Genomic DNA, 27,804 nt, shown 5'->3' with positions numbered 1-27,804 from the left:
ACAAAACAAACAGTTAATTTTGATCGATGTACCATTTAATAAGCACAGCAATGAACATTTAAAAACTGACAGCCACGTTCCATAACAATACTGAGAGTAATGGAGATATTAAAGATGCATAATTAGCGGAAAAATGACAGCTGGTCCTTGAGCCATTCCTCCGTCAAGTCGTCTGCGTTTCTTGTTTCAAAGACCTCAGGGTGAAACAGAAGTGTGGAAATCAGAATAACAGGACATCACAAGCTTAGATTTGGGATTCTCTGATAATCTATTGAGTGGTTAATAAATTGTAGGGAAGAAGACATAAAAAAACAAACAAATGATGTATATGAAAGTGTGGCAAACATGTTAAACATGTTGCCAGTTAATTTATGAGTAAGTAGTTTCTTGGTTTAAATGAGTTACCTTTGTGAGCTGTGCAGCTTGGACCAGCTGATTCTTGCTGCCTGCATACATCATCTGCTGCTCCGGCTTACATCCTGTTAAAATTACATTTAAAAATATAATGTGTCAGAACACCACCGATTCAAGTTTGCAACCTTCATTGCATTTATATATTTTGATTAAATTGATTTCAGACGACAAATACCTGTTACATTCTATCTTAACCTACTTACCCATTGGACTGGAGAATATGAAGCACAGAGGATAAGACACCCTGCCATCTGCATGGACATATTTGTAGCTGTAGACGATGAATGTGCTCTACTGTCAAGGCAGTTCAACTTTTGTAGGAGTAAACATGATATCATGCTGCTTTTTATAACACTTGAAGAGGATTTATAAAATATAGCCTTCATGAATTTAAGGATTTTTCTACATTAATAAAAAAAATGTGTCAGGATATCTGGGTTGCCGCTCTGGAAGTTCATCTCTCAAGTTATCCAGTGAGATGTCCTGAAACAGAAAGTTATATGTAAGTTACCTGTAGTGCAGAATGAACCTACATTTATATAACATTGCACTTGCCTCGTATTCCTCCTCCAGGACAACAAGCTGTTTCTCCATGTCTATTTTCACTGTGACATACAAAACATTATTTAAGATGTTAGCTCTGATCTGCATTTCTCGATGGGCTGGTTGTGATTTATAGTTAGAGGTTACAAATAAGTCACTTGAAACTCAGATCGGCAGAATACGATACTTACTTAGTATGGCAGCATTGTTGGTCTCTTTTCGAAATCGAAACTTTTTCAGTTTCTCTGTCAGACTTTCATCCACCTCACACACGACCAAAGTGCTCGACTGCAAAAAGGCACATAAAAGTAAAAAAAAATCACACAAATTCTGTCACTCTAAGAAATGTGAAAAACATCTCTCTTTACTTCTTTGCTCCAGATAAGGTAAATAATGGTCCACAGACTAGAAATAGAACCAAAGAGTGTAGCAGACATCTGCTTGTTCTGTTTAGATGTTGAGGTCTTTATCCAGCTTGCATGGATGCATTAAACATTCATGACACTATTCTGACATATTGAGGGCAGGAAATGTTTTTGCCGCAACATGCAAGAATGTAGTTTCCTGTGTGATAGAGCGTGGGGGATGGTAGGCTTGTGTCGTAACGGTAAAGTAAGAACTATATACACACAAACATATATGAATGACAATCCGTCTGATCCTGCACATTTCAACAGAAGAGTAGAATCTTTCAAGCAATTGCATCAGCTTTACCTACCATTCTCAGAGGATCCTTTTCTGTCTGCTGTGTTCGGAGGTGACACCGCCTGGATGAAACAGTTTGGATGACAGCTACTCTTAGACTGTTGAGAACCTCCTTTAGATGGCAAGGGGAGGGCAGTCTCTAAACTAACGCACGCATCAGTGGAGCTTCCTGTTTTAAAGAACACATGATGACTCCAGTGAGCACGCTCAGCCAAGTGTTGTGTGATACAGTCTGGCTATCAAGGAAAAAATATGCTGATTCAACTTACAAAGATACGTTCAACAGGAGATATTGTGTTTTATAGATCTTGGTTGTTTTCATTTTAATAAGCTCTTCTTTACTATTTGCTGACTATCAAAGGGTTGCTTTCACTTCCCATTAGCATACAGGAAAGGACATCAAACAGAGAGTAGAAGAGCTTTTAAAGCTGATGCTGAAATCCAAAGTAAGAAACCCACAAAAGAAAAAGAAATAGAAAACATATGAAAACAGACCTTATGCTTTTACCAGTATGCCAATGTATAGCAGATAGATGGACAGGTTAAAACTGCTCCATGAAAGACTAAACTATATGAAAACTTAATCCAGAAACGCTTGTCCTCAGTACCCAAAATGTACACGAGTATTTTAAGGCTAAACTAACATAAAAAGTCAAATATTATCACAAAAAAAGTTTATTGACTCAGTATCACAGATATCCTAGCATTTCATGAGGGCAGGAATCACCTGATGCATCCTGCATTTGTTTTTTGTTAGGTGTTGCATTACTGCCCTGCATGCTTAACATTTACCATGCGTCCGCGAAAGTCACATACCACACAACATAAATGCAACGAGAGTAACAGGTTCTACTTTTGGGGAATACATTACATCACATTCACATCTCATTAGGGCAAACACATCTTGTGACAGCTGATTATGGCCTGCAAATGTTATCCTTTCAAAGCATTCAGATCAATATACCTGCAGTTTTCCATGTTACTTTCTTTATCAATTTAATCTCAACATCCTGAATCCAAAAATCCTGTTGACCTCTAATTTTAAAATGTCCCTATGTCCTCAAAGTGCCCCCTTTCACAGACGCTTTCTAACATTTAGTGGTTTAATAGTTTTAATCCACAAAGAATGTAAGCAATTTGTCAAGTGGGGTGGCCTAAGCTCAAGTGGTTTGCTATTTATAATAGAGTCAGCAGTACAATCCCCTTGTCCTTCAGTAAACAATAAATCCATAATTACAACTAGTTAAACTTCTTAGGAATATGCATTTTATTCAAGTGAGAATTGATTTTTCATTTTTTTTCAGAAGAGAAACATCTTACTCTACTCATATTTAAAGGCAATTGGCCAAACTCCTCTCTTTCCTTGTTCTTCTCTGAATAAATAATTTAAAAAAAAATGAAGTTTGAAAAAAAAAAAGAAGCTGTGTATGGTGTTAAACTATTCTTTAATAGATGCCAATAAGCCTATTTACTAACCATAGAAAATGTATGGGAACTTTTCACAGTAATACATAAAGAATAAAGCATGTTAAAAAAGCGTTTTGTTACTTGTTCTTGTATTTAAGCATGTGTCTAGTGCTCACATTTGATAAAAACAGGCTTGTGTTTTACAGAAGAGGATTAGGGCCCCTGAAAAAAAACGTTAAGGTCAAATATCTTATTTTATTATTCTAATTCTGAGAAAAAAGTCAGAATTCTGAGAAAAAAGTCAGAATTCTGAGATTAAAGTCTGGGTTCTGGTGGATTTTCAAAATAAAATTAATCTGAAAATATAAAAATGTGCCTGGTAACTATACATTTGGCATTACAATAAAACTCAGTTTCAACTGTTTTGATTCAGATTGAAAGGAGAACATCTCAAAATGTGATGGTGCCAATTACAGCTACACCTGATTTGGAATTTCAAAATAAAAGACATTGGAAATGTAGCATATTAGTGATGATTTTGGATATTTTTTTGAAAGTGAGATTCTCAAAAAAAAATCCCTGTTTCCACTGACTAATTTCAGTTCAGACTAGAAGTAGACAGAATTCTGACTTTTATCTCAGAATTATGACTTTAAATCTCAGAGTTATGATTTTAATATCAGAATTATGACTTTTTTCTCATAATAATAATTTAAAAAAATTGACATTAGTTTTTTTTTTCAGTGGCCCTAATCCTCTTTTGTGCATATTACTGATGATTTTGGATATTTTTTTGAAAGTGAGATTCTCTAAAAAAAAAAATCCCTGTTTCCACTGACTAATTTCAGTTCAAACTAAAAGTAGACAGACGTCTGACTTTTTTCTCAGAATTCTGACTTTAATCTCAGAATAATAATAATTTTTCAAAAAATACCTTTATTTTTTATATTTTTTCAGTGGCCCTAATCCTCTTCCGTATGTGTTTACCATGGTGTTTACTCCTCAGGTTGCCCACTTCTTTTCCAGACTGTGGGCGGAACAAAACACCACGTACGGTCCAGACGTATGACGTCGCACCCACGTCTTACGTCAACTCAAAATCGAAGTAGATTTCTCCAGGCGTACTCTCTTTATTTTCTGCATTGCAATAAATATTTTGTACATACATTCTTTAACATGGTATGTTTAAATCCACGGGGACTTACCGCCGTACAGGAATATCTTTGAGGAATACCTCGTATGGGATCGAACTCTACCTTCTCTCAGCTAAGCTTACGTTATTGCATCTATTAGCAAAACTTGCTAGTTAAGAAGCTAGCGCTAGCACTTAGCTCTCCCTACCGTCGAGCTAGCTATGCATTAGCACTGTAGCCTAACCCGCTACCCAGTGACAACTGACAAAGGTAAACAACAAACCCTTTGACTTTGTTTATTGTTCAGCGAAACTCACACAACTTTATCTAGATCATTAACTACAACCTAGTGTCGTTGAAAACTGCTTTTAACCCCCCTCCTGTTAGCAGAAAAAAGGAGCAGCAACAGCGTCAACGAAAAACAATACAAATCCAGAATCCCTTACCCCGACTGGCGTTAGGCCGACCAAGCTAGTGTTGAGGGGAGCTTTTTTTTAATCACTGAATCGCTAAAACACTGTGTAATAAGACAATTCTGCTAAGACGATTCACAGTTTGGAAGCTTTTTCCACGGCCAATAGTGGCGACATCTGTTGGACAAATCCTTCATATCGCATTTGTATAGATGGATTAAATCTAAGACTGTGTTGAAATAGTCATGAGTCAAGTGCTTAGACGTCTTTCGTTTTGTCTGATTATTATTGTCAGTGTGTGAAGTGAAGTGTGTTTAAAATACAGCCATCGCATCCCAGCTAAACACTGAGAACATCCTGTATTCAAAAACCAGCGCTACATCTCTTTAATGAGGCATAAGTGGAGATGCTCACGTGTTTTTTGCATATTAAATTAAAGCATTGAGAATCCCGTTGCAATAGTTCTGCTTGAAATCTTCAGGGAACCGTGTCTCTGAAGTCTCATCATAGCATAACCAAGCTAACTCTGGCTAGCGGCTATACAGTGCAATGCTAGGCTACATCAATATGTAAGGTTAGCCTGATTCAACTCAGTGGACCTCACAGTGACTAGTTTAACAGGGATCAGCTGACCAGAGCTTTCATCCCAGCTCTTATCATTAATCCCGATCAAAACAGTAGCCCATAACGTAACAGGTGCTGCTGGTTGCAGTGCTGTCATATAACGTTGCTGATGCTAGTTAGTGGTCATATTTGTCTTCATCTGTCCTGCAGTAGCGTTAGCTGATAACCGTATTGCAAATACAATGCATTATACTTATGTGTGTTACATTGGTTTCAGAGTTACTGATCTTAGATCTTATCTTTTGGCTAACGTGTGACACATTGAGTTATGGACATGCTCCTTTCATCATAATGTGACTAAAGAGGAGGAGCAGGACTCCCTAAGATGTGATAGAGCTTATGAGTCAAGGCTGACCTTAAATGACACCTGTTGTGTCCCAGTTATGATGTAGTGCTATACCAAATTAACTTTACTTACTTGCTTAACTTACTAGGAAAAGCTCATCCCCCAGATGAGTCATCATATGAGATGATTGTAATTCTTGCTGTGGCTTTGGGGCAAAAACTATGTCCAAATGGAAACAAGACCATCTAAGGTCACACAAGGAAAACTTCACAAATTCAAGTCTTTGTCACGAATACATGGGGTCAATATGTTGAAGCACTAATGTTTGATCGCTGCTGGAATATAAAGTGTGTTTGGTGTCAAGTGAAAACAGTAAACAAGAAAATTTCAGACACTTCATATGTGTTATTACTGAAAAAAGGATTGTCATGGTTTATTTCAAACTTGTGTAAGGGTTAACTGTCAGCTGAGACTTTCTGTTTGTTTGCTCTTCTTTAATAGGGCACGGATGATGTGATCCTGAACATGCCAGAGTGAAGAAAGTTTTTCCTGCTTGGTTCATTACCAAATACAGTTGACACAATCCCTCAACGTTGCTTCACAATATACCTTCCCGATCATCCAGACAGCACACCGGCCTGCAGTTCCCCTTGGACCTGAACCATGTGAGGGCCCCTCGGTCCAGTCTGAGGGGATCCCAGGACTGTTGCAAAGTACAACCCCGCTGTGCGGGGTGGGACTGAGCCTGTCTCTGTCTGAGAGAGCAGACTTTGCTGTACAACCTCCCCATCCAAACATTCCTGTTCTCCTTACCCAGGAGACACGCCATGATGTTCCGAGATCAGGTAGGTATCCTGACAGATTGGTTCAAGGGCTGGAATGAGTGTGAACAGACGGTGGCACTGTTGTCCCTCCTGAAGAGGATGTCCCGTACCCAGGCTCGCTTTTTACACATCTGCCTTGAACACTGGCTGGCAGACTGCACAGAGATCCACATCCTAGAAGCCGAGGCTAACAATGCAGGTAGCTGAGTGTTTAATTATATATCATCAAAATGTTGCTATTGTCCAAATCCTTTATTTCAACCTTCTGATATAAAACAGCGAAGCATATGCATCCAATTACAAAAACAACAACAATGAATCCCTGGAAATCTTCTCTGTTTGCCCTTCGTCTTTAGCAATCGTCAGCCAGTGGCATCAAGAGCCAAAGGAGAAGGTTGTGTCCTTGCTGCTGTCCCATCTGCCGCTGCTGCAGCCCCGCAACAGCGAGGCCAAATGTGAGTACATGAAGCTGCTGCAGAAGGTGTTGAGTCACACTATTGAGAGTAGCCTGTTTGTGGAAGAAAGCAGGCAGCTGCTGTCCTATGCACTCATCCACCCTGCTACCACACTGGATGACCGCACCTCTCTTGCCATGTGGCTTAACCACCTGGAGGAGCACCTATCTAGTGGCTATGCACCCAGGGCACCATCCAGCCCCTACCACCCCCGCCAGGGCTCAGATGAATGGCCAAGCTCCGCTGAAGGTCTGGACCCTGGCCACGCCTGGCACGATAAGTCCCCTTCATCCGGCACGTCTCCAGCAGGCCAAAACGGACACATGCCCTTCCCAGCTGGGATGTCATCTCCCATCAACAGCAATAACACAGGTGCTGATAGTTAAGAAATGTGCCGCAAATTGTGCCTATGGTTTTCAAAAATCTTGTTCACATTAGATGTGTCTTTTTTAGGATGAAGAATAGACATTACTGTTCCTCATAAATCTATTGTTTCCTGTGCCAGGTTTGGGAGGTCAGCTCCAGCCCAGTCCTATGAAGAAGGCTATGTCTGTTATTCCTTCCAGTACCCAGGCTTGTGGCTCTGAGTGGATTAGCCCAGATGACGCAGGGGGCCGGCAGAATTTCATTCCTACAGATCACGCTCCCCTCTCACCCCAGAGCAGCGTAGCTTCCTCGGGCAGCGAGCAGACAGAAGACCAGGGCTCCAGTCGCAACACGTTCCAGGAGGACGGCAGCGGCATGAAAGGTCAGAGTTCATTATCTGTTTGAGCCGAGGGCGTACACACCATTCGGCTCTGTTAAAAGGCATGCTCTGCCAACAGCTGTTGCTATATAAGCTGAGATGTAACTTAATTTTTTCTGTCCCTTGGTGTGTATTTGTTCTAGATGTTCCCGCATGGTTGAAGAGTCTCCGCCTTCATAAATATGCATCACTTTTCTCCCAGATGACCTATGAAGAGATGATGATTCTCACAGAGCAGCACCTGGAGTCGCAGGTTTTTAAGCCTCCCTTTCGCATACACTGGGGCAAAGCTTTGATTATTCCACCCTCCTTATCATTTGTGAACATTACTGTCCCCAAACCTGATGATACATCAAGTCTCAATGAGGCATGAAATTAAGCAACACACCCTACAGTTACATTGAGCCAGTCACACATACAAATGGCGTGATTTGGTGTCAGCCCTTTGGCTTTAATGAAACAAATGGTGATTAGCTTTGTTATTTAGTAACTGTATAAATTGCCCGCTGTTCCCACAAGAAATAACTGTCCTTTGTCTCGCACAGTATTGTAATTTTCTGTCTCTCTTTTCACGCAGAATGTCACCAAAGGGGCACGGCATAAGATCGCCTTGAGTATACAGAAGCTGCGAGAGCGGCAGGGTGTGCTCAAGTCTTTAGAAAAGGTAATTCAGATGGGATAATGTTGGCTTTCTCATGCAAAAAGGGAGCAATTGGTTTTGTCTTCGTCACTCATACTAATCAAAAATGCTCCTTAGAATTGACTTGTTGATTATTATGTGGCAGTTGTTTTAGTTCCATTGAGGGATACCCATTTTGCTTATTGGCACAGAAACAAAGCAGAGCTGGGACAGACTCTGTCTCTTCCACAAAGACATTTAAATAGATCTTCAGCTTTGATATCTCTTCTCTGAAAACATTACCCTCAAACTTTCTCCTCGCAGGACATTTTGGAAGGGGGAAACCTGCGAAACGCTCTCCAAGAGCTGCAACAGATCGTCATCACACCCATCAAGCCCCACTGCCCCCCTTGCTTGACGCCGATTACCGCAGACACAGTTACCGCCTCGGACGCGGCCACATCCTCTTCAGACGGCACAAAAACAGCAGACGAAGAGCCGAACTCGGAGGGCTTCCAGACCCACAACCCACCTCCTTGTGATGGAGACTCCTCGGCCACACCCATCTCAGACGGCGACATTGCTGGACAGTTCACCCGCGTCATGGGCAAAGGTGAGAGTAAAGCCTGGTTGATAACTTCTGCTGACACGGTCTTGAGCACTACATACTTGTGCGTCAATGTGTCTGCATCCCTCTGCCTAAACTAGGGATGTACATTTCAAGTATTTTCCCTGACCGATCTTTGGAAATGTTAACTATCAATTATCGATTAATCATTAAAATAAACATAAACATTTTCCATATCAAAAACAATGCCAAATGCGTTTTTTCCCCTGAATCAATTTTTCCTTCACGACAATATGTGACACAAAACTGACAGTATTGAATAGCTACGGATCGTATTGAGGTTTTCAAAATGTTAAACACGCTGAATGTCAACGTGTGGAGCAGGCTCACAATCTGTGCGGACATACAGTCATATAAAGTGAAGGCTCAGACTTCAGTATGTGGATTTACTGCAACAAGAAATCTGAAAAGAAACATATTTTAGATTCACTGTGTCCAGTTTTCTGTCTACTCGTTCTTATTGAGAAAAATGAGCATGTGAATGCGGTCAGGTGTCAGCTGGGAGCGCAACCGGTTCATAATCAGTCCGGCGGCGGAGAAAAAAAGCGCGCATGGAGACATGTCACTCAGCCGCAGCCCCCAGCTGAGCGTCTCCGCTGTGTGCAACACCTTTAGTCAGCTGATTCACATCAAACATGCTTTAAATGTAAAACACCTCCCTGATAGCTGAACGAAATATAAGATCACATGATGTTTGTTCCATGTGATAGAAAATCAAAACAAAAAAATGTGTTTGAGTAAGTTCTTAACAATCAACTAATCGACACTTGATTAATGGTGAACAACCCTAGCTGAAACGCTTGTGAGCAGTGTGGTCTCGATGACATTCAGGTCGCCTGTTTCTGGTCCTGCTGAAACATGTTGCTGTTGATCATACAGACATGATTACAAGGAAGCTTGGAGAGGAGATGAAATCTATGGCCAAAGCATTTCTGGAGAAAATTCTGGTGATTCTGGAAGGGTTATAAATGCAGGAAATATGATGCTGCCCATTGGACCAATCACAGTGCTTGTGGTCTGTGTCGTTTCAAAGCGTAGTTGCGTTTATGAGGAGTTGCATGTCAGGCTACGTGCATAGGCCTCTGTGTTGGAAAAGGGCTAAACAGACCGATGGTGTAATCTACAGAGTGGATTTGAGCCAGATGTGGTTTAAGATGTGTTTCCCTGATATTGTTTACATGTGGATGTTAGACCATGAAGGAAATTTGTCCTCATAGGAGGTGTTCTTTAAAGGTTTAAATACACACAAAGGAAATAATACACAGCAGAAAAGTAGTGTTATATTATTATTTTGGCACTTTTTGTCCTTTTAAGCATTTAGAATATCTTCACACATAAATTCTCCACGCTGGCAGATTTGGTTGTTTCCAGCAGACATGAGTTTAAAATTCCTGATTCTTCATTCCAGTGTGCACCCAGCTGCTGGTGTCCAGGCCAGATGAAGAGAACATCAGCTGCTACCTTCAGCTCATTGAGAAGTGTCTGTCACACGAGGTAAGAACCGACTAACTACTTTGTTTAAGTAGTTCAATATTTGCATGAAACTGATGGTAGAGTCACGGACCATTACCTCATAATTACTAATTTTTCGGTGGCTCCATGGAAACACAATATGTAGACAAATTAACTTGGATTGTTTCTCAAAGCAAATAAAGTTTGAGTGATAAAATGATCAATAAAAGCTCAACTTATCTTTTAGAAATCAAGCATTCCATGTGCATCTGCTGGATGCCTTCACATGCTCTTAGAAAATCTGAAGCCTCTTTGGTTCTTCTGCTCTCTCCTCCCCGATGTCAGGCATTCACAGAAACACACAAGAAAAGGTTGGTCTCCTGGAAGCAGCAGGTCCTCAAACTCCTCCGCCTTTTCCCTCGGAAAGCGATGCTGGACATGCCTGTGTATCGACAAAAAGGGTGAGACTCTGGCCCTCTTTACCTTTGATGTGCCTCTTTAGCGAGGGAGATGTCACAACAGCTGAATGTTACACTCTCCCTGCTCCCTTCAGTCCTGTCTGTCTTTTACTTTGATGCTCTTACCTTCCTTTCTTCTTCTCCTTCTCGCTTCCTAATTCAAATTTAAAAAAAACACATTTCTCATGGAAAAGTGAAATACGCATTTGTCTTAACTCTGATTTTTGAAGTATGTTTCTGTCTTTTTCTTTCTTTGTTTTTTGTTTTCAGCTGGACCTATGGGTCCAACTCCCTCCCCACAGCAGGCTCTGTGAGCGGAGGTGTAGCGAGGCGGGGCCAAAGGCAGTTCCAGATCACACCCCGTGGACTTCCAGCTGGTCGAATGGGTCTCCTGAGTCCTGGTGGGATCGGGGGAGCGTCTCCACGACACACACTCACCAGCCCTTCGCTGGCCGGGCAGGGTAGACAGGTCAGTACTGTGGTCATCAAATAAGAAAGAGATCAGGACACAGTGGATCATATTTACTGAGCATGTTTATTGAGTTTGTGGTGTTTTGATCTGTCTGCCAATACCTCCATACACTGTCTCTGGTAGTATCAACCAACATGATGATATGATAACATTTAGAAAACATTTTTTATGAATGACAAACGAGTTCAAGACTTTAGCAGTTTAATCAGCACACACAAGACAGAACTAGGGGTTCGGTATCACATTTTTGATATGAATCGATTTATTATCATAGCTTGAAGAGTTTCCGTTTAATGACTTTGCTGAAAGATAAGCAACCCATGCTACCCTCCCAGGATGAGTGGCATTTGTGTAATGAGAACTTGTGTTTTCCTCTGTAGAGCCTGTGGTTTGCCAACCCCGGGGGCAGTAACAGCATGCCAAGTCAGAGTCGCAGCTCTGTGCAGCGGACTCACTCACTCCCTGTCCACACATCCCCACAAACCATGCTCATGTTCCAGCAACAAGGTATTGTATGAGGTCAAGCCTCTTTTATTCTTCATTATAAACTAACTACCCTTGATGATGTTTTAATATGCTTCGGCAAAATGTTACCGAAACAGTCATCCTCGCCTTACTTAACCTCTTGGTTACATTTGAACGCACCAGTATTCTGAAGTGTAGCTCTTTATATTGCCTGCTCTAAGTTTAAATTCATTTTTTCAAGCCAGATAGAGAGTGGGAATTCAATGGGGATTATATTACCTATGCTGCATCAATTTTGTAAAACAAAACAAAACAAAAAAAAGACAGAGATGCCATTTGGTCAGATGCCAGAACAGTAAGCTGCTCTCCCTCTGTGCCAAGGACAATATAACAAGACAGATAAGCAGCATGTCACATTAAAAAATCTGCCACCTCTTACAATATACATAACCTTTTAGTTGCCTTGTCTCATGTGCCAGATGCCACACGAGAGCAAGGCAGATTTATCTGTGATGGTTCTGTCATTTTTAGACAGAGTCATCATCTTAAGACATTTGCATAATAAAGCACACTGAGTGGAAGCCAAAAGGTGATAACGTCAGGAGGTGTATGAAGCCAGCAGTGCTGCATGTTCGTGTCACCAGCCGGGGAGTGAAGCTGCTGCTTAGTGCCGTTGTGTCTGAGTATTTCTTTAACCAAGCTATTTCCAAAGTGTGAGGCAGCAAGCTGCTCCCCTGGGGGGCGCCAGAGGACTTCAAGGGAGGCACAGCATGGAAAAAATAAGCAACTGTTAACATTTAGTCGGATAACTTCTGCAGTGTGTCTAAACTGAATGGGTTTTTTAGTAACTGAAGAGAAAGAGGAGACAGATTCTGGAGTGAGAAAACAGTGGAGGAAGTGTGATCGTGGCTACTTAAGGTTTAGATTTTCATGATGATGCTACACTGCATACACTGCAGTTTGCAAAGAGGTGCCAATAAATGACAGTCAGGTGTCAGATCAGACAGCAAAGTTGGATAATAAAAGCCATGGGAGTTTTTTTGATAGGAAGCAAGAGGAATTGTGGTCATAGATGAAGAAAGAGACTGCAGCACTGTTAATACTAAGCCCACCTGAGCATTTCATGGGACTAAATCCACTGACAAATACCAAGGGTTATGGATTTAGTCCACTGACAAATACCAAGGGTTAGGGTTAGGCAAGAACCCTGAGTGGTTAGGGTAAGAGCCTGGGGAGGGGATAAGTGAACGGGAATGCCTAGGGAATAAAGGTTAGGGTTAGGGACCCAGTCCACTGACACATACTGTGGGTTAGGGTTAGGGACCAAGTCCACTGACAAACACTGTGGGTTAGGGTTAGGGTCGAACCCCAAGTGGTTAGGGTAAGAGCCTGGGGAGGGGATAAGTGAATGGGAATGCCCAGGGAATAAAGGTTAGGGTTAGGGACCAAGTCCACTGACAAATACTGTAGGTTAGGTTTAGGGACCAAGTCCACTGACAAATACTGTAGGCTAGGTTTAGGGACCAAGTCCACTGGCAAATACTGTAAGTTAGGTTTAGGTACCGAGTCCATTGACAAATACTGTAGGTTAGGGTTAGGCACAAACCCTGAGTGGTTAGGGTTAGGGTAAGGGTCAGGGATGAGTTGCGAATGAGCCCAAAGGTTCGGGTTAGGAGTCCAAGATTTGACTATTGCTAACACCTAATTTGACATTGTGTCTAATATTATTAATATCACCGAAATCATCAGCTTGATGGCTTCAGTCAATAAAGAGAGTGCCTGTAACTGTGTCTAGTGCTTATATCATTGTGCTCAGCTAATCTCACTGCTGATCCCGTCCCTTCAGCTCATGCAATGTTGTTTAAGTCTAATTAGTAACACTGTGTTATCAAGCTATGGGTGAAAACATTGATGCATGTCAACCAGAGAGGTGTCTCTTATAAGATGACGTTTTGTTTATTGCACCTTTCTTCTGACACAGAGCTTCTTTGACTTGAAGTGACATGTCTCACAACACCATAACATGCTACTTACACCTTGTCAGCCAGGTGTTGTTTAGGTTTTGGATTGTTTCGGCATTTGTGAATGCTTAAGAGGAGGACATCAAGCCGTGGGTGTGACACGCAACATGTTGTTGGGCTGAATTGAACGCTTAAACTTTTTGACCATGAGGATGCTGCTTGTGGTTTTAAACAGCACACCCAATCAGTCAATTTTTATATAGCGTCAAATCACAACAAATGTTATCTCAAGACGTTTTACAAACAGAGCAGGTCTAGACTGTACTCTATGTTCAATTATTACCAAAGACCCAGCATCAAGACAGGATGAGATCCAGTCCAATCTTATAGACAGGACTCAGTCTGATCTCATCTTAATCCACCATGAGCAGAGCACTTTGCAGCATTTAACAAGTTACAGCAGCAAGGACAAACTTCCTTTAGACAGGCAGAAACCTTGAGCAAGACCAGATTCATGTTAGGCCACCATCTGCTGAGACCGTGCTGGGGTTGGATAAAGAGAGATAGGGAGATCCAGAAAAAGAGAGTATAATGATAATGGTTTGACGGACAGTAGTAGTCGTAGCAGCTGGAGTCTTGCACGTCCACAGCAGCAGGACGTCTATGGCAGCAATCCAGAGGAACGTACGAGACAAGGAAGCTCAGGGACTCTCAGAAAGATCTATGGTTAGTTACTTTAATGGAACAGGAAGACATAAAGTAAGTTACAGGCAGACAGAGGAGAGAGAGGGGAAAGACAGGCTCCCAGTGTGTCAGGTCCCCTTGGCAGTCTAAGCCTATAGAAGCATAACTAAGAGCTTAGGGCCTGAGCCAGCCCTAACTTGAGCTTTATCAAAAAGGAAAGTTTTAAGCCTAGTCTCAAAAGTAGAGAGGATCTCTGCCCCCTGGACCCTGACTGGAAGATTATTCCAAAGGAGAGGGGCCTGATTACTGAAGGTTCTACCTCCCATACTACCTTAAGAGACTTTAGATACGATGAGCAGGCCAGCATGCTGGGAGCGTAGTGTTTTCGAGAAGTAATAGGTTACTATGAGCTCTTTAAGACAGAGGTCTCTTAAAGCCTGGGATACAGACTCATATTCTTCTTTTAAATGGACAACATGCATCTGTGGATGACGTGGGGAAATAAATAGCTGTTTAAACACTATGCAAAAATTATTCTTTAAAATGTAACGTCAATCAATCAACCTTTATCTGTATAGCACCTAATTGCAACAGACGAGATAGGTGGTCTAGACCACTATGTCAAATTATGAACAGAGACCCAACACCAAGGCAGGGTCAGACTCAGTCTTACTCTACCTTAATCCACCATGAGCATTGCACCTCGCAGTATTTAGCTAGTTACAGTGGCGAGGAAAAGCTTCCTTTTAACAGGCAGAAAACTCGAGCAGAACCAGACTCGTGTTAGACAGCCATCTGCCTCGACTGAGTTGGGTCTGGAATGAAGGATAGAGGAGAATAAGAGCCAATTTTATATGGCTGAAATGAATTTATCAACTTTTGAGAAAATCGTCCTATAAAGTAAAAAAAAAAGAATCTACATCCAATTTTCTTGGTCAATTCCAGCCGTCATTAACACTTTAATGTATTTGATTTATTACACTGACGAATAAAACATACAGTATATACTGTATACACTGCTGCTGTGAGGAACTTTTAGCTTGTATCAATTCTGGTGCCCCCTTGTGGACAAAGTGATACCTCTTATCTCTTGTCCTGTACATGCAAAATAATTGTCTTCAGACAATAACCTCATCCTGTTGTCTTTTAACATTTAGACTTATCTTACAATGTGATTATTTGCAATGAAAACAGCCACAAAAGGGTGTTTCTAAAGCGAGATGTCAATCATCTGGTCTGACACCTACCCCCTCAGAGCAGTTTTAGACATTAAAATGACAACAGAGAAGGTGCCAGTGTTGTTGTAGATGGTCTTGTTTGCTTTTGAGGGTCATAAAGAGGCATCAGTATCAGTTTCAGTCTGTTTCTCAGCCAGTTAAAAACTCCTCATAGTGCCTTTAAATTAAGATGAGATAAATAAAATCAAAAAAAGTCTCCTTGGATGCTCTGAACTAACCTATTTCTACATTTTCTATGAAAATATTTGCTCCATAAAAAGGGTGAGAAACAAAACTTTTTATTTGACTCAGTCTAACAAAGTGTTCCTCAGATCCTCATGGGTCAACTATTGTTTCTGAGTATAAAGGCAGCCACGGGTCAAAGTTATTTCCCCACTGGTCATCGCTGATTTCTACACTGAGGTCTCATTTCCAGTCTTCCTCACCCTCTGTTCTTTTCTATAAATGCTATTATTACCTGTCACGCCTGCATCAACTTGAAACAGATTGCACCTAAATTCACAACACAGCTGAAGTACATCTGAAGTGACCACTTGCGATCACATTCAGGTCAGAGAGCATTTCAAATGTAAGCTCTCTGGCTCATATTGTACACTAAGTACAACCTTGATTCTATTCATCGTACTTGGAAACAGATCTCAACCACCTCAGAGAAAAATGTCTCACCCACTTATATGTTGAGACAGACTACATTTCCATCAGATCGCATCATGTCACACAGTGCAAATTTATGGTGTACCATGGCTTGAGTCTGATCCTTTCCGGCTCTGCATTTATTTTAAGGAAACGTGTGAAGAGTCAAGTCAAATTTATTCTTCTAGCACAGAATCACAACTCAAAAATTTGCCTCTGGGGACTTTATCGTCTGAACAGCTTATGACACCCTGTATGCTGAGACCCTTTATTCAGATAAGAAAAAATAACAAAGGAATGGATGACACATCAGGAAGAGCAAGAAATATCTCCCCTGAGACCTGAGACAGAGAGGCATGGGAAAAAATATCTTTTGTACAAACTAGGGGAAAAAAATAGCAATTTGTACAAATCATGAAGAACAAACTACAGTGAAGGAGGGTTTTGATTGCCTTAAAACACAGCGAGTAATGGGAGAGTGCCCCAGACATGCTTACGTGATTATACCTGCTTGGTTCTGTAAAACGATTTTCAATATAATTTACATGTTCCACAAAGCGGTAACTCCTTGGAAGAATTTCAACACTTAGACTCACCCCAGTCTAACAATGAAAGAATATAACAATTTGACTTGGGTCTTTTTTTTGAGTTTTAAGCAGATGTGATCAATCAATCAATCAACCTTTATTTATACATGAGAGATCATTGAGGGGAAACCCTCATTTACAATGATATCGGGTCAATTGAACACAGCATTAAAGCTAGATCAAGGCTATTAAAGTCATCAAATGTGATAAGTTCTGACATAAAGGTAAAGACAATTCAATCATAGAATAAAACCAGGGGTATGGCATAGACTATAAAATGCACCAAAATACTAAAAGTGACCATTTCTTAAAATGATACAGTAAATAAATATTTAGGTACACTTATGTAAAACTGTTACAAACAGAGGTTAAAAGATTAAAAACCTAATTTCTAAAAGTGTATAGAATTCTTGGGGCTGCTGTAGCTTGTTCCAGGAGTCAGGAGCAGAATAACAAAAAGCAGTCTGGATGATAACAGTTTTAAAGCTGAACCAAGCCGTTACTCACGCTTTGAAATTAAGTGCACCTTCACACATTTTATAGAACACAGAACTCTTAAGGCAGACTCTTTTTGAACAATTAAAATAAATACTTTATTGTACTCAAAACAAGCATTTCAAGCCATGACATATATATTTCTTGTTTAATGTGAAATGATTAAGTTGTCTTAAAAGAGAAAGCCTCAGAGGTTTTCTTATTTTTTATAACTGTATTGTAAGTAATCCAAAGAACACCTCAAACCTGCGTTGTTGTTTTTTGGAGATACAGGAAGTCTTCCTTCCTGTGTTTTTTTTTATTTATGTCCTTCACAACAAAGACAACTTGACCCTAAAGGGTTGCTGTATTGTATTTAACTTTATACTTAAACTTCAATTTTGCAAATAAGTTGTCATTTAGGCTGGTAAAGACAAATGCAACGTTACTGATAGCTATAAGCTATTTACAGCCTCAAGTCTGAAAGAGTTCGGACACTGTAGTGGAAAAAAAAGACAGAACTTGATGGTTTTCTAGGCAAGGCAAGGCAACTTAACTTGTATAGCGCATTTCATACACGAGGGCAACTCAGTGTGCTTTACATTAAAACATTAAAAGCATTGGAAACATTCAGACAAGCATAAAAGAGCACAATTAAAATGACATATATAATAAAACAGAAAAGGAAAGGAAAATTAGAATATATTTAGAAGAAAATTAAAGTTTGCATTTAAAGTGAGTTAAAATAAGATAAGATAGGAAGGCATTTGCAAATAAAAAAAGTCTTAGTCTGTGATTAGTCTGTAGCGGACCTACAGCTTTCATGGAGTTTGTTCCAGACATGTGGTGCATAATGTCTAAACGCTGCTTCACCATGTTTCATTCTGACTCTAGGGACTGAAAGCAGACCAGTGTCTGATGACCTCAGAGGTCCAGATGGTTCATAAAGTAGCAGCAGATCATCAATGTATTTTGGGCCTAAACCATTCAGTGCTTTATAAATCATATTATGTATTCTAATAATTTTAACCCTAAAATTTGTTGAAAAAAGTGCAAAGACACCACATCAAATATTAAAAGTGAAAATGAATTCATTTTCAATTAAAAGCAATTTAAAGATGTGTAAAACATCAAGTTCATACATTTAACACAGCGTCCCAACTATTTGGAATAGGGGTTGTAGTATTTTCAGTACATCTGCACTGCTGACTTCTTATTGGTCGTTATTGGTATAAAAGTGTTCACTGTATTTGTAACACAGTGAACACTTTCTTTGCGTGTTTTTCCTCCTAACAGAACAACTTGCAGCATTTTGTATCAACCAGTTTTTTTTTCTATAAGGTCAAATCAGTTCTTCTTCACAAACAAACAAGGCATTTTAACCTTACAGTTCGATGTGAAGGCATATCTGTGTCCTCAGAGAGGCTACTGTTGTTTTCCAATTGAAATCGGCAGCTAACCTCTTTAATGTTTTATATCACCATCCTCTATCTTGTTTTAGTCTTTTATTGTTTTACCTATAGCTGCTCTTTTATGCCTCTCTGTTATTTCGTGTAGCACTTCGGGCTGCATGCTTCTATGTATGAAAGGTGCTACATAAATAAAGTTGAGTTGAGTTGAGTGTCGACGTTTTCTTCTTAAAGGAAAGGACACAGCTGCTGTTTTAAATCTGGAGCGTAAAAAAATGACTTGTAAATCTATCTCTCATTATTCATGTGGTCTAAAACTGCTTCATCTCGTTCCCTCAGAATGCCAAGTTCCAGGTGCCGACCTGGAGATCAACCCCACGCTGGAGTCACTGTGCCTCAGTATGACGGAGCATGCCTTAGGGGGTAAGTGTCCTCAGCAGCCCTGCTTTAAACAGGCTCTAGCTGTCAGACCTCTTACAACTACCACCTAGACAACAACACCTCATTATTTTTTCAAACTATGCAAAGGGAGAAAGGGCTTTTATTAACAGTTTGTTACTCCCAGGAAAGCAATGCATACTTAACAGTTCACTCACGCCTGCAATGTGCAAACAGAGAGGACAGTCTGTTAATGTGCATGTTTCATTAGTTATATTTGTATGTTAATATTTAATAACATCTCAATTATACAAAAGGGCAGTTCCTGTTGTGGAGAAGAGATGCACTGAATCATACAGTGTGCCTGAATGACAACATTTGCATCATCATATCAAACATGTTTAAGACTGTGCATAACATCGCTCTGTCCTAAGTATTGTATTGTTATGATTATCATCTTTTTATGAGTAAGGTGGAACCAAGGGAATTTTAACTATCTTCTGTCTTTTGCCAAACTAGCTGTCTTTGTACAATCTGGGATTACTTCATGCAGTGATTGGTTAAGCCCAGATTGGCTCACTTTCTCCTCTAAACAGTCTGAAACACATTGAAACATTAAAATCAACTTCATACAGCCAAGCCAGACAAACTAATGAGAATTTTAGAGCAAGTAACAACAATGACATAATACTTTCCACAACTTTCTGCAAGGAGCTGCTCCAAATCTCCATAATTATCTAATAAATAAGGTATGCTGAGTTCAATGGCAGGCATACTGTAAAAAGGTAGTAAAAAATGCAATGAATGTCAAAATTCATGGGCACATAAAAAGAGCATCAAACACGTGTTGTGGCCTGGAAAAAGACAGAGCTGGAGCCGGGCTTTTAAGGACGCGGCGGTAATGGTGTTGTGTATTTTATGCCTGTAAATGTCTTGAAAAATATTTATGTCTAATCTCCCCCCTCAGATGGAACAGACCGGACATCGACAATATGAGAAGAAGAAAAGGAGAAACACACTTCAGCTGAGGCCCGTTAAGTTCCTCGTCACCCAGCACAAAGATATACGTATGCTTAAGAAAACCAGGCAAAGCAGTCACTACAAAATGACAAAAAAACTGTGTATATGTTCTCGAATATTTTTGTACTTTATTATATACAACTAAGTTTATTAAAAAATGGAATACAGATGATTATTATATTGCAGGACAGAGGAGACAAAAAAGCAAACTACTCCGTGTCACCTGCAGGACTGTGACATGGTGTGCAGAGGCTCAGTTTGCCGTGGTCTGAGAGAAAAACGGTGGATTGGTGCTGTCTTATAGGGGTTCTGCCCTGTTAGTTACTCTTCTTTTCCTCCTGCCTTGGAGCAAGGCTTCCTCCCACAACACACTGACAGTCACGGCCCCTGCACCACATGGTGTGTAAATTCAGACAATTTCCAGCCAGAAGTAAGGCACTTTTATTAAATTATATCTGATATTAGCCATTAAACTGTGATTGGCCTTAGGATGAACTCACTAAGGTTCCACTTGAAGACAGCTGTGGATATACAGATACAGATACACTCCTCTGGTCGCTCAAATTGTTCCAGTAGAGAGAGCTTGTGTTGGTTGAAACTTAGACAGCTTTTCTCTGTTCTTTTCCTTCTCTCTAGGGAACATTTTTAGTGGCAAAGGAGGTCCAAAAGGATTTAGAAAAAGCTTGTAATCCGACCAAACCCTTTGTCTCGGTTGTTTTCCCAGAACACATAATCAAAGTAGAAGTGACTGTCCTCCAAACTTCTACAAAGCCAAAGAGAAGGGTTGTGCGATTGTTATTTTGAGATGGATATTTGTAGTGAAATGCAACAGAATGGTATGATATTTTTTCTTTCAAAAGAACAGCAGTTCGAAGAATTTATGCCAGCTGCAATTTGTCTCTGTTATTTTATGCCCTACTACATAAATGATGATGAATCTCATATTGTGCCGAGGAATCCCCAGAGGGGTGAAAAGGGGCTGGTGTACAGTGCGAGAGCTGATTTGGTACCGAATTGATAAAAGCTAGGAGGGGCGAGTGTTTTCAATTTACACTCTAATGCCGGGTGAGAAAACTAAATGAAACCCATCTCAGCCCTCTGGCCCCCTCATGATTGGCTCTGGAAAATGAAGCTTGATCTCGTAATAAATGATCGGGAGCGCAGCGCCTTGCCCTCACAGTGCCCTTTTCCTCAAATGGCCAACTTGATGATTTGATGAATCATGATTTTTAAGGTGCTTGACGATGTCCATATTTTTCTGTTTGTGTCTCAATGTGTTTCAGTCTCAAAACCCTAACATTATCATGTGGTATCAGTGTTGAATCCAAAACTGTCTTATACAGCCTCTGTCTTTGAATGTGGCAGAGCGGAGGTGCATGTATGTGAAATACGGTCTTAACTTTTGGATCACTTTTGGTTGCATCATAAGGCAGGGATAACCATTCACATTTTATTTCAGCAGAGCCATAGGAGGTCTGTCTAGTAAAGATGGTTATTTACAGATATCTTTTCCAATTGTATTTTTTACTCTCCCTTGATATTGATAACTTATGCTTATTTTCTATAATCGCATGTTTTTGCCACACTAATACAGCACTGTTGTAGATAGAGGACATGGTGGTTGATGGTGTCCAGATTCACCAACAGCCAGAAAGAAGCAGAAATCTTGCAACTCATGTTGTATGTCTATATCGCCTAAATGTCACTGTTTACATCTCTCTGGGATAATGCCCATTTCATGTTATGTGATGTCATGAATACTTCATTATCTCACTATATAACACATTAAAGAACTGACGCCTTCTCGCACATGAGCTGGCAGGGTAGAGCCTGAATACAAAAGCCTTCTACCCCCTGTGGATTAACTGTACGAGGCATGCAACGGCTGCTTTTCTAGTCATGTGGCGACGAGAGAGAATCGCTTTCCTGGCCTTGTGATTGAACCATAAGCTGTCATGTCCTGATAAACTGTTCATGTGGTGCCTAAAATGCACAGCTCCAGCATCCTCAATATGCCGAATTAATTGTCTTGAGTAGTATTCTAGTCATGGATTTCTTCAGAGCAGGCTCTTGGATAGATCTGACTTAGTAAAAGCATTACACCCATACCCGAAAAAAAGGACTTAACAATGCTGACAACTATCTTATTTTTAACTATTCACTATACTGTATATCAATTGTGTTATGTTACAAATGGCTCAGATTATCCTTTTCATAGCCTCTGCTCTGGGCAGCCTTTGTAATACTGCAAATAGACACAGAGGTACAGTGCAGCAGATTTCTGCAAGTGTCTATGCATAAAATGAAAATGCAGCAGGGGGTGACAATGCTTATCTGAGCCACAAATCATGTGATTATGAGTAAACTGAACACTAATGACAGGCCAAGGAAATATGTTTACTCCATGTTTACATTCCAGTGATGCATGAAATGAGTTGGGGGAAATGCACTTCATATTTTCAGCCTGGTGCATTTTCACATAGCAAGCATCCACTAGGAGGTACAGAGCCTGTGTCAAATGGAGACTTCCACCAAGTGGTCCCAAGATCATGTTATTGTCCCTGCCAGGCTTTCTTATTAAAACAATGCAGCCAGCTGTAGGCTACATTGCATATATTTGTCTTGTACAATTTATATTTAATTCTGATGACTCCCCAGACGTTTTCTAATATTTTATGAACCTTTTGCATCCCATGCTTACTCTACTTTTTTACTGTCACTCATAGGTGTGAATGGTCTGAAGTGTGCAGCATTCGTCGGATCATTGACAGTCCCAATAAAAAGGTTCAGTTTTTTTGCAACTTCACTTTTGGTCTGTGTTTGTGTCTCTTTTTTTCTTACACATTATAAACGCATTTTCATCAACTTAGTACTCTCTAGTACATCTGTAGGTTTTTTGTGCCTCTCTTTTTACTGATACATGCCGACGATATCGAAGAAATGACTTCAGGAACTTTTACTTCCGGGTTGTGCAGTTTCAGCAGTTCATTTATCAAGCTAAACTAAGCTAGCCGCCTTTTTGTTACCGTCATTAGTTTATCTAAGGATATACTGACACTCTTTCGCATGGAAACTTGATAACAACTGCGTAGGTATATTCACATTTTGTGGTACGGTCGAGAAAACTAGGTTTCAATTGTCATAAATATATTTGAACCTTTCTTCTTATAGTAAATAGCACCAAGCTAGCATATAGCTAGCTACCCTGCTAACGTAGCATGTCGAACATAAACAGCTGCTAGCTAACTATTTGAGCTTGGCAGCTAATGTTAATGTTCTCTCTTTGTGTGTATCACATTAAATATAACATTGAATCGGTGGGTTGTCCTCAAATTAAAATAAAACACCCGTTAAGTATTGAGCTAATACTAGCTACTAGCTTGAACTACTGCTTAAAAGTTAAATTTGCATTTTCATGATCGATTCAATAATTGTTTATGTGATTTGAGAGGACACAGTCACATCACTGATGTAGTTCAGGACGAAAACTTGATGTTTTGATGTTTCGGTGACTGAATTGAAATAGAGGAAACTTGTGCTCCTCAGTTCCGTAGTTGTCCGTCAGTTTGTGTTTTTAAATCACAGTCAAAAGTACCAGAGAGCTGACTGTTTTCTGCTAGGTAACTAATATAACTGTGGCTCTTTTCTAATCATGTTATCCGTTAAGGGTGTTCCAAACTGTTTGACATCTCAGCTAATAGCATCACGGAAAACTTTGTTATTTTCAGAGGACGTTTACTGTTCGCACTGATGCACTTATTATCAGGTAGAGATGCTCTATGTTTACAATGATTCTGTTCATAAGTGGATTATTGTGAGGGTTAATAGTCTCCAGTAACATATCTGCTGAAAGATATAAGATAACATACAGGCGTGGTCAACTTTACAGCAGTTTTCTATTATCAATAGCAAGAAGATCAATACATTGGTGTTAGTAGTCTAAACCAGGGGTTCCTAAAGTGTGGGTCTGGACCCCCTGGGGGGTCGCAAGACACAAATGGGGGGGTCTTCCAGAATGTTTGTTTTTTTAAGTTATCTAAAAATAGTACATTCTACCCATTATAGTAAAGAATATCAACAAAAATAATAGCTAAACTGGAAATAAAACCTTGAAAATAGAAAATGTAATGAGTTTTCTGCCTTTCTTTTTGCCAGATGACTCCCAAGTTTAGGGTTAGTGAACAGTTAATTATCAAAAGCATTAGTAGCAGTAGGTTAATTCATAGCAGCACAGTCGGGGTCGCAAGTCTCTGGCAGTTATATTTTGGGGTCCACGGGCTGAAAAGTTTGGGAACCCCTGATCTAAACCAAGACTGTGCTTGCTCTGTTGTTTGCTTCTTTTCACGATCTGATTATGTTAGCCTAGATCCCTTGAATTTAAATACTGTGTCACATTTTATCTTATAAATACTTGAAATATCTGAAAGCTCTCCGGGTAATGGAATTCAAGTCAGTAGTAAAAAACAGTCTCAAGAATTGCCTTTTATTTTAATCAACTAGTGCTGAAACGATTCCTCAAGTAGTCTATCCAGAGAAAATTAATGAGAGGTGTAGTATAACATAATCATTAATGGCATTTGTTAAAGCAAAATAAGTGTTGCTTTTTAAATTTAAACCTTTATTATGTCTTAATTTTGTATTGTGTTCAAAGTGACAGTCAACTTAGGCATTGTTAAACTGTGATGGACAATTATTTAAATATTTATGTAACCGAAGATGAATATGTTATTAAGGGAAAAATGCATTTAAAAAAAGATGAACATGATGAAACATTTGCATAGAGAGAATCAGGGATGTCGTCAGTTGCATCAGTTTTAGATTAGTGTGTCGGATACAATGGCAGCTGAGTGTGTATTTCTATGAATATTAGATTTTGCCTCAAAATGTTAATTGCAGGCTTTAAGAAGATCTCTCATTTTGTTTTGCAGGTTTTTTCAAAAAGCCCTGAGGTGATGTTACATGGACAATGATAATGGCGTCTCACACTGGGGATGTGGATAAGAAAGTTTCTGCCAGAAGCTAACTACAATTACAAGTTGTCCCTTGGCGATTCCCTGGAGTGGTGGAACTTTTACTGGTTCACCACATAATCCATCATGTCATTACCAAAGGACTCTGGGAGCCGAGGGAAAGATCGAGAGCGAGGCGCCAGGCCCAAGGTGAGACAGAGCCGGTCAGAGGAGAGACGTGATGCTGGCAGTGGACGGAAAGGTGGAAAGGGGAAGAAAAAAGGCCTCGCCTCACATGAACCGGTAGCTGAGAGGCCTGTCAGCGATGGCTTTGAGTATGGTGAACTGTTGAGTGACCTCGAAAGCAGGGATCAATCTACTTCCTCTCCTCTGAGGGAGAGCTGGAGATGGCAGGGTTTAGAAGTTGCTGCCTCATTACTCGGACAAGAGCGGGTAACAGCCAGGCCAGGACCTGTAAGCTCTACTGCAGACTCACCTGCACCCAGTGAAGGGGAGGGGAGAGGTTCAAGCAGCAGTCGCACTCTCAGGCAAAAAATCCAGGACGCCATGGGGCAGTGTTTCCCGATAAAATCCCACAGTGCGACAGCACCAGTACCACCTCCGCAAGCTCTTTCATCATCAGCTGTCTGCGCGTCCTCCAGGCGTAAAATCCATCTGAGTGAGTTGATGTTGGACGACTGCCCTTTCCCTGTAGGGTCAGAGCTGGCTCAGAAGTGGTATCTCATTAAGCAACACACAGCCCCCATCACCCAGCCCCCCGTGCTCGATTCTGCAGTAGTATGCAGTGCTCCTACTTCAGCAGTGACAACTGTGGTGGAGGATGTAGATGACAGGTTGCGAGAGCGCAGGCGCATCAGCATTGAACAAGGTGTTGAGCCACCACCCAATGCAGAGATCCACACATTTGAGGTGACTGCTCAAATCAACCCTCTCTACAAGCACGGCCCTAAACTGGCTCACGGTATGAATGAGTTAGCAGGAGCTGACAGAGCCGCCACTCATCAGCAACAACAGCTTCTTCTCCAGAGACAGCAGCAGCACCAGCTCTTACTACAGAGTTGTTTGGACACTCTGGACGAGGTGGTGGCCACAGCTTCAGCATCAGCTTCAGCTTCAACTTCAGCCTCTGCCTCTGCTTCAGCCTGTGCCTCTGCTTCAGCCTCTGCCTCTGTCCACACCTGTGATCCTGTTCCTGAGACTCTGGTTGACCCAGAGGTTACAGCAACCAGCATGCCCTCTGGAGCCACACCTCCTCAGACAGAGCCTCAAAAACCTCATGACAGCTACCGCATCCACACCCAGATCGATTACATTCACTGTTTAGTCCCAGACCTGCTGCAGATCACCAGCCTCCCGTGTTACTGGGGGGTCATGGACCGCTATGAGGCTGAAAGGCTTCTGGAGGGCAAACCAGAAGGCACATTCCTCCTGCGCGACTCTGCTCAGGAAGACTACCTCTTCTCCGTCAGCTTCCGCCGCTACGGCCGCTCGCTACACGCCCGCATTGAACAGTGGAACCACAACTTTAGTTTCGACGTGCACGACCCCAGCGTCTTCCACGCTCCTACGGTTACAGGATTGCTGGAGCATTACAAGGACCCCAACTCGTGCATGTTCTTTGAACCGCTGCTGTCGAACCCTATTCACCGCACACAGCCCTTTACCTTGCAACACATCTGCAGAGCGGCCATAAGCAGCTGCACTACCTACGACGGCATTAACATGCTTCCCATTCCAAATGCTTTGAAAAAGCACCTGAAAGAATACCACTACAAGCAGAGAGTACGTGTACGGAGAATGGACACCTGGTGGGAATGAAGAACAACAAAGACAAATAGACTCAAAGGAAGGACTAAGTACAACTAGAACTCTCCCTGAACGGAACACTTAAAGCTTGTTCTTCACTCTTATCTGGCTGACACTAACCTACACTGCACTGTACTTACTTATTTATTTAATTCCTGCTGTACCTGTTTTAACAATGAACCATAATACACTGTTGTGACACGATGTAATCTCACTGACCTTGTACACCAACGAGTTCTTTAAAGCTCAAATTAAAAAACTTATCTAGATCTTTTTGTGTGCAGAGACTCACCCTCACATCAACCGCGTTCTCAAGTGTGACTAAATCAGCTTCATTATCTGTCCATGGGAGAATGAGTCCCAGTGTGAATCGAGATGATTATAATAGAGTTGTTCATCAGTCACGTGCTGAGAAGGTGGGACACATACTGACAATGTTTTTGTCTTGTTACCGACGTGTGGAAGTGTGGCACGTCTGCAGTATTAATCATTGTATCCTGCATTGAGCCTGGGCTGATTACAAAGGGTGAGAGGTGGGTGCAGATGCTACCTACTCTTATTAAAAAAAGGAGGATGCTTCTTCGAGAATGGAAGCTGTATTTTTCATGCGTTGAAGTCGTGATTACATGCTCACCTAAGATTTCGGTGTCGCAGTTAAAAAACGGATGTCTGCTGCTCGGATTCGACGTCATTCAGCTGCTTTGTTTTCACCTTTCATCCATCTGTGGGTTTCTCCTGCGAGATTAACACGCATGCAGCCGGTGCCAGCGGTCTTCATTAGTTTTGATGTAAAGGATCAAATGTGGCCCTTATGAGCTTGTCAGCAGCAGGTGAAGCAGCTGTAATAGCAGAATGCAAATGATGAAGCCCAACCATTTATAGACCTCGTTTTGCTCAGAAATCTGTTGTGTGGTCCGGTTCTAAATTTAGGCTCTCTCAGTATGGAGGTTTGGTTTAGGTTATTAGCATTTAATTGATGTGTAAAGACCCTCAGTCTAAAA

The 27,804-nt window shown here is 40.9% G+C and overlaps 3 protein-coding genes across 4 annotated transcripts; 2 read left to right on the top strand and 1 right to left on the bottom strand.

The window, feature by feature from the left end:
- Positions 1 to 13: 13 nt before the first annotated feature.
- gmfg (glia maturation factor, gamma) lies at positions 14 to 4,736 on the bottom strand. The gene is made up of 8 exons (XM_034700860.1): positions 4,649 to 4,736; positions 1,676 to 1,831; positions 1,149 to 1,245; positions 970 to 1,019; positions 848 to 897; positions 618 to 700; positions 406 to 479; positions 14 to 194 (listed from the first exon to the last, which is right to left on the bottom strand). Exons 2-8 carry the CDS (start codon positions 1,676 to 1,678, stop codon positions 123 to 125), a joined length of 429 nt encoding a protein of 142 aa, XP_034556751.1. The 5' UTR covers positions 1,679 to 1,831; positions 4,649 to 4,736; the 3' UTR covers positions 14 to 122.
- On the top strand, positions 4,123 to 22,833 carry LOC117825170 (protein Smaug homolog 2). Its single transcript, XM_034700856.1, has 13 exons — positions 4,123 to 4,472; positions 6,027 to 6,548; positions 6,706 to 7,176; positions 7,310 to 7,552; positions 7,693 to 7,802; positions 8,127 to 8,213; positions 8,493 to 8,781; positions 10,205 to 10,290; positions 10,594 to 10,709; positions 10,977 to 11,175; positions 11,559 to 11,685; positions 18,969 to 19,052; positions 19,975 to 22,833. Exons 2-13 carry the CDS (start codon positions 6,353 to 6,355, stop codon positions 20,001 to 20,003), a joined length of 2,037 nt encoding a protein of 678 aa, XP_034556747.1. The 5' UTR covers positions 4,123 to 4,472; positions 6,027 to 6,352; the 3' UTR covers positions 20,004 to 22,833.
- Positions 22,834 to 22,978: 145 nt separating this feature from the next.
- On the top strand, positions 22,979 to 27,072 carry socs9 (suppressor of cytokine signaling 9). Of its 2 annotated transcripts, none has more exons than XM_034700857.1 (2): positions 22,979 to 23,115; positions 24,956 to 27,072. In XM_034700857.1, exon 2 carries the CDS (start codon positions 25,124 to 25,126, stop codon positions 26,813 to 26,815), a length of 1,692 nt encoding a protein of 563 aa, XP_034556748.1. In that variant the 5' UTR covers positions 22,979 to 23,115; positions 24,956 to 25,123; the 3' UTR covers positions 26,816 to 27,072. The 2 variants fall into 2 exon arrangements, with proteins under 2 accessions (XP_034556748.1, XP_034556749.1); XM_034700858.1 differs by having other exon boundaries at positions 22,979 to 23,119.
- Positions 27,073 to 27,804: the final 732 nt, after the last annotated feature.

This window comes from Notolabrus celidotus, chromosome 14 (assembly GCF_009762535.1).
Source record: "Notolabrus celidotus isolate fNotCel1 chromosome 14, fNotCel1.pri, whole genome shotgun sequence".
Taxonomy (NCBI): Eukaryota; Metazoa; Chordata; class Actinopteri; order Labriformes; family Labridae; genus Notolabrus; species Notolabrus celidotus.
The sequence above is the reverse complement of the archived record's forward strand: the minus strand, read 5'-3'. Positions and strand labels throughout refer to the sequence as shown.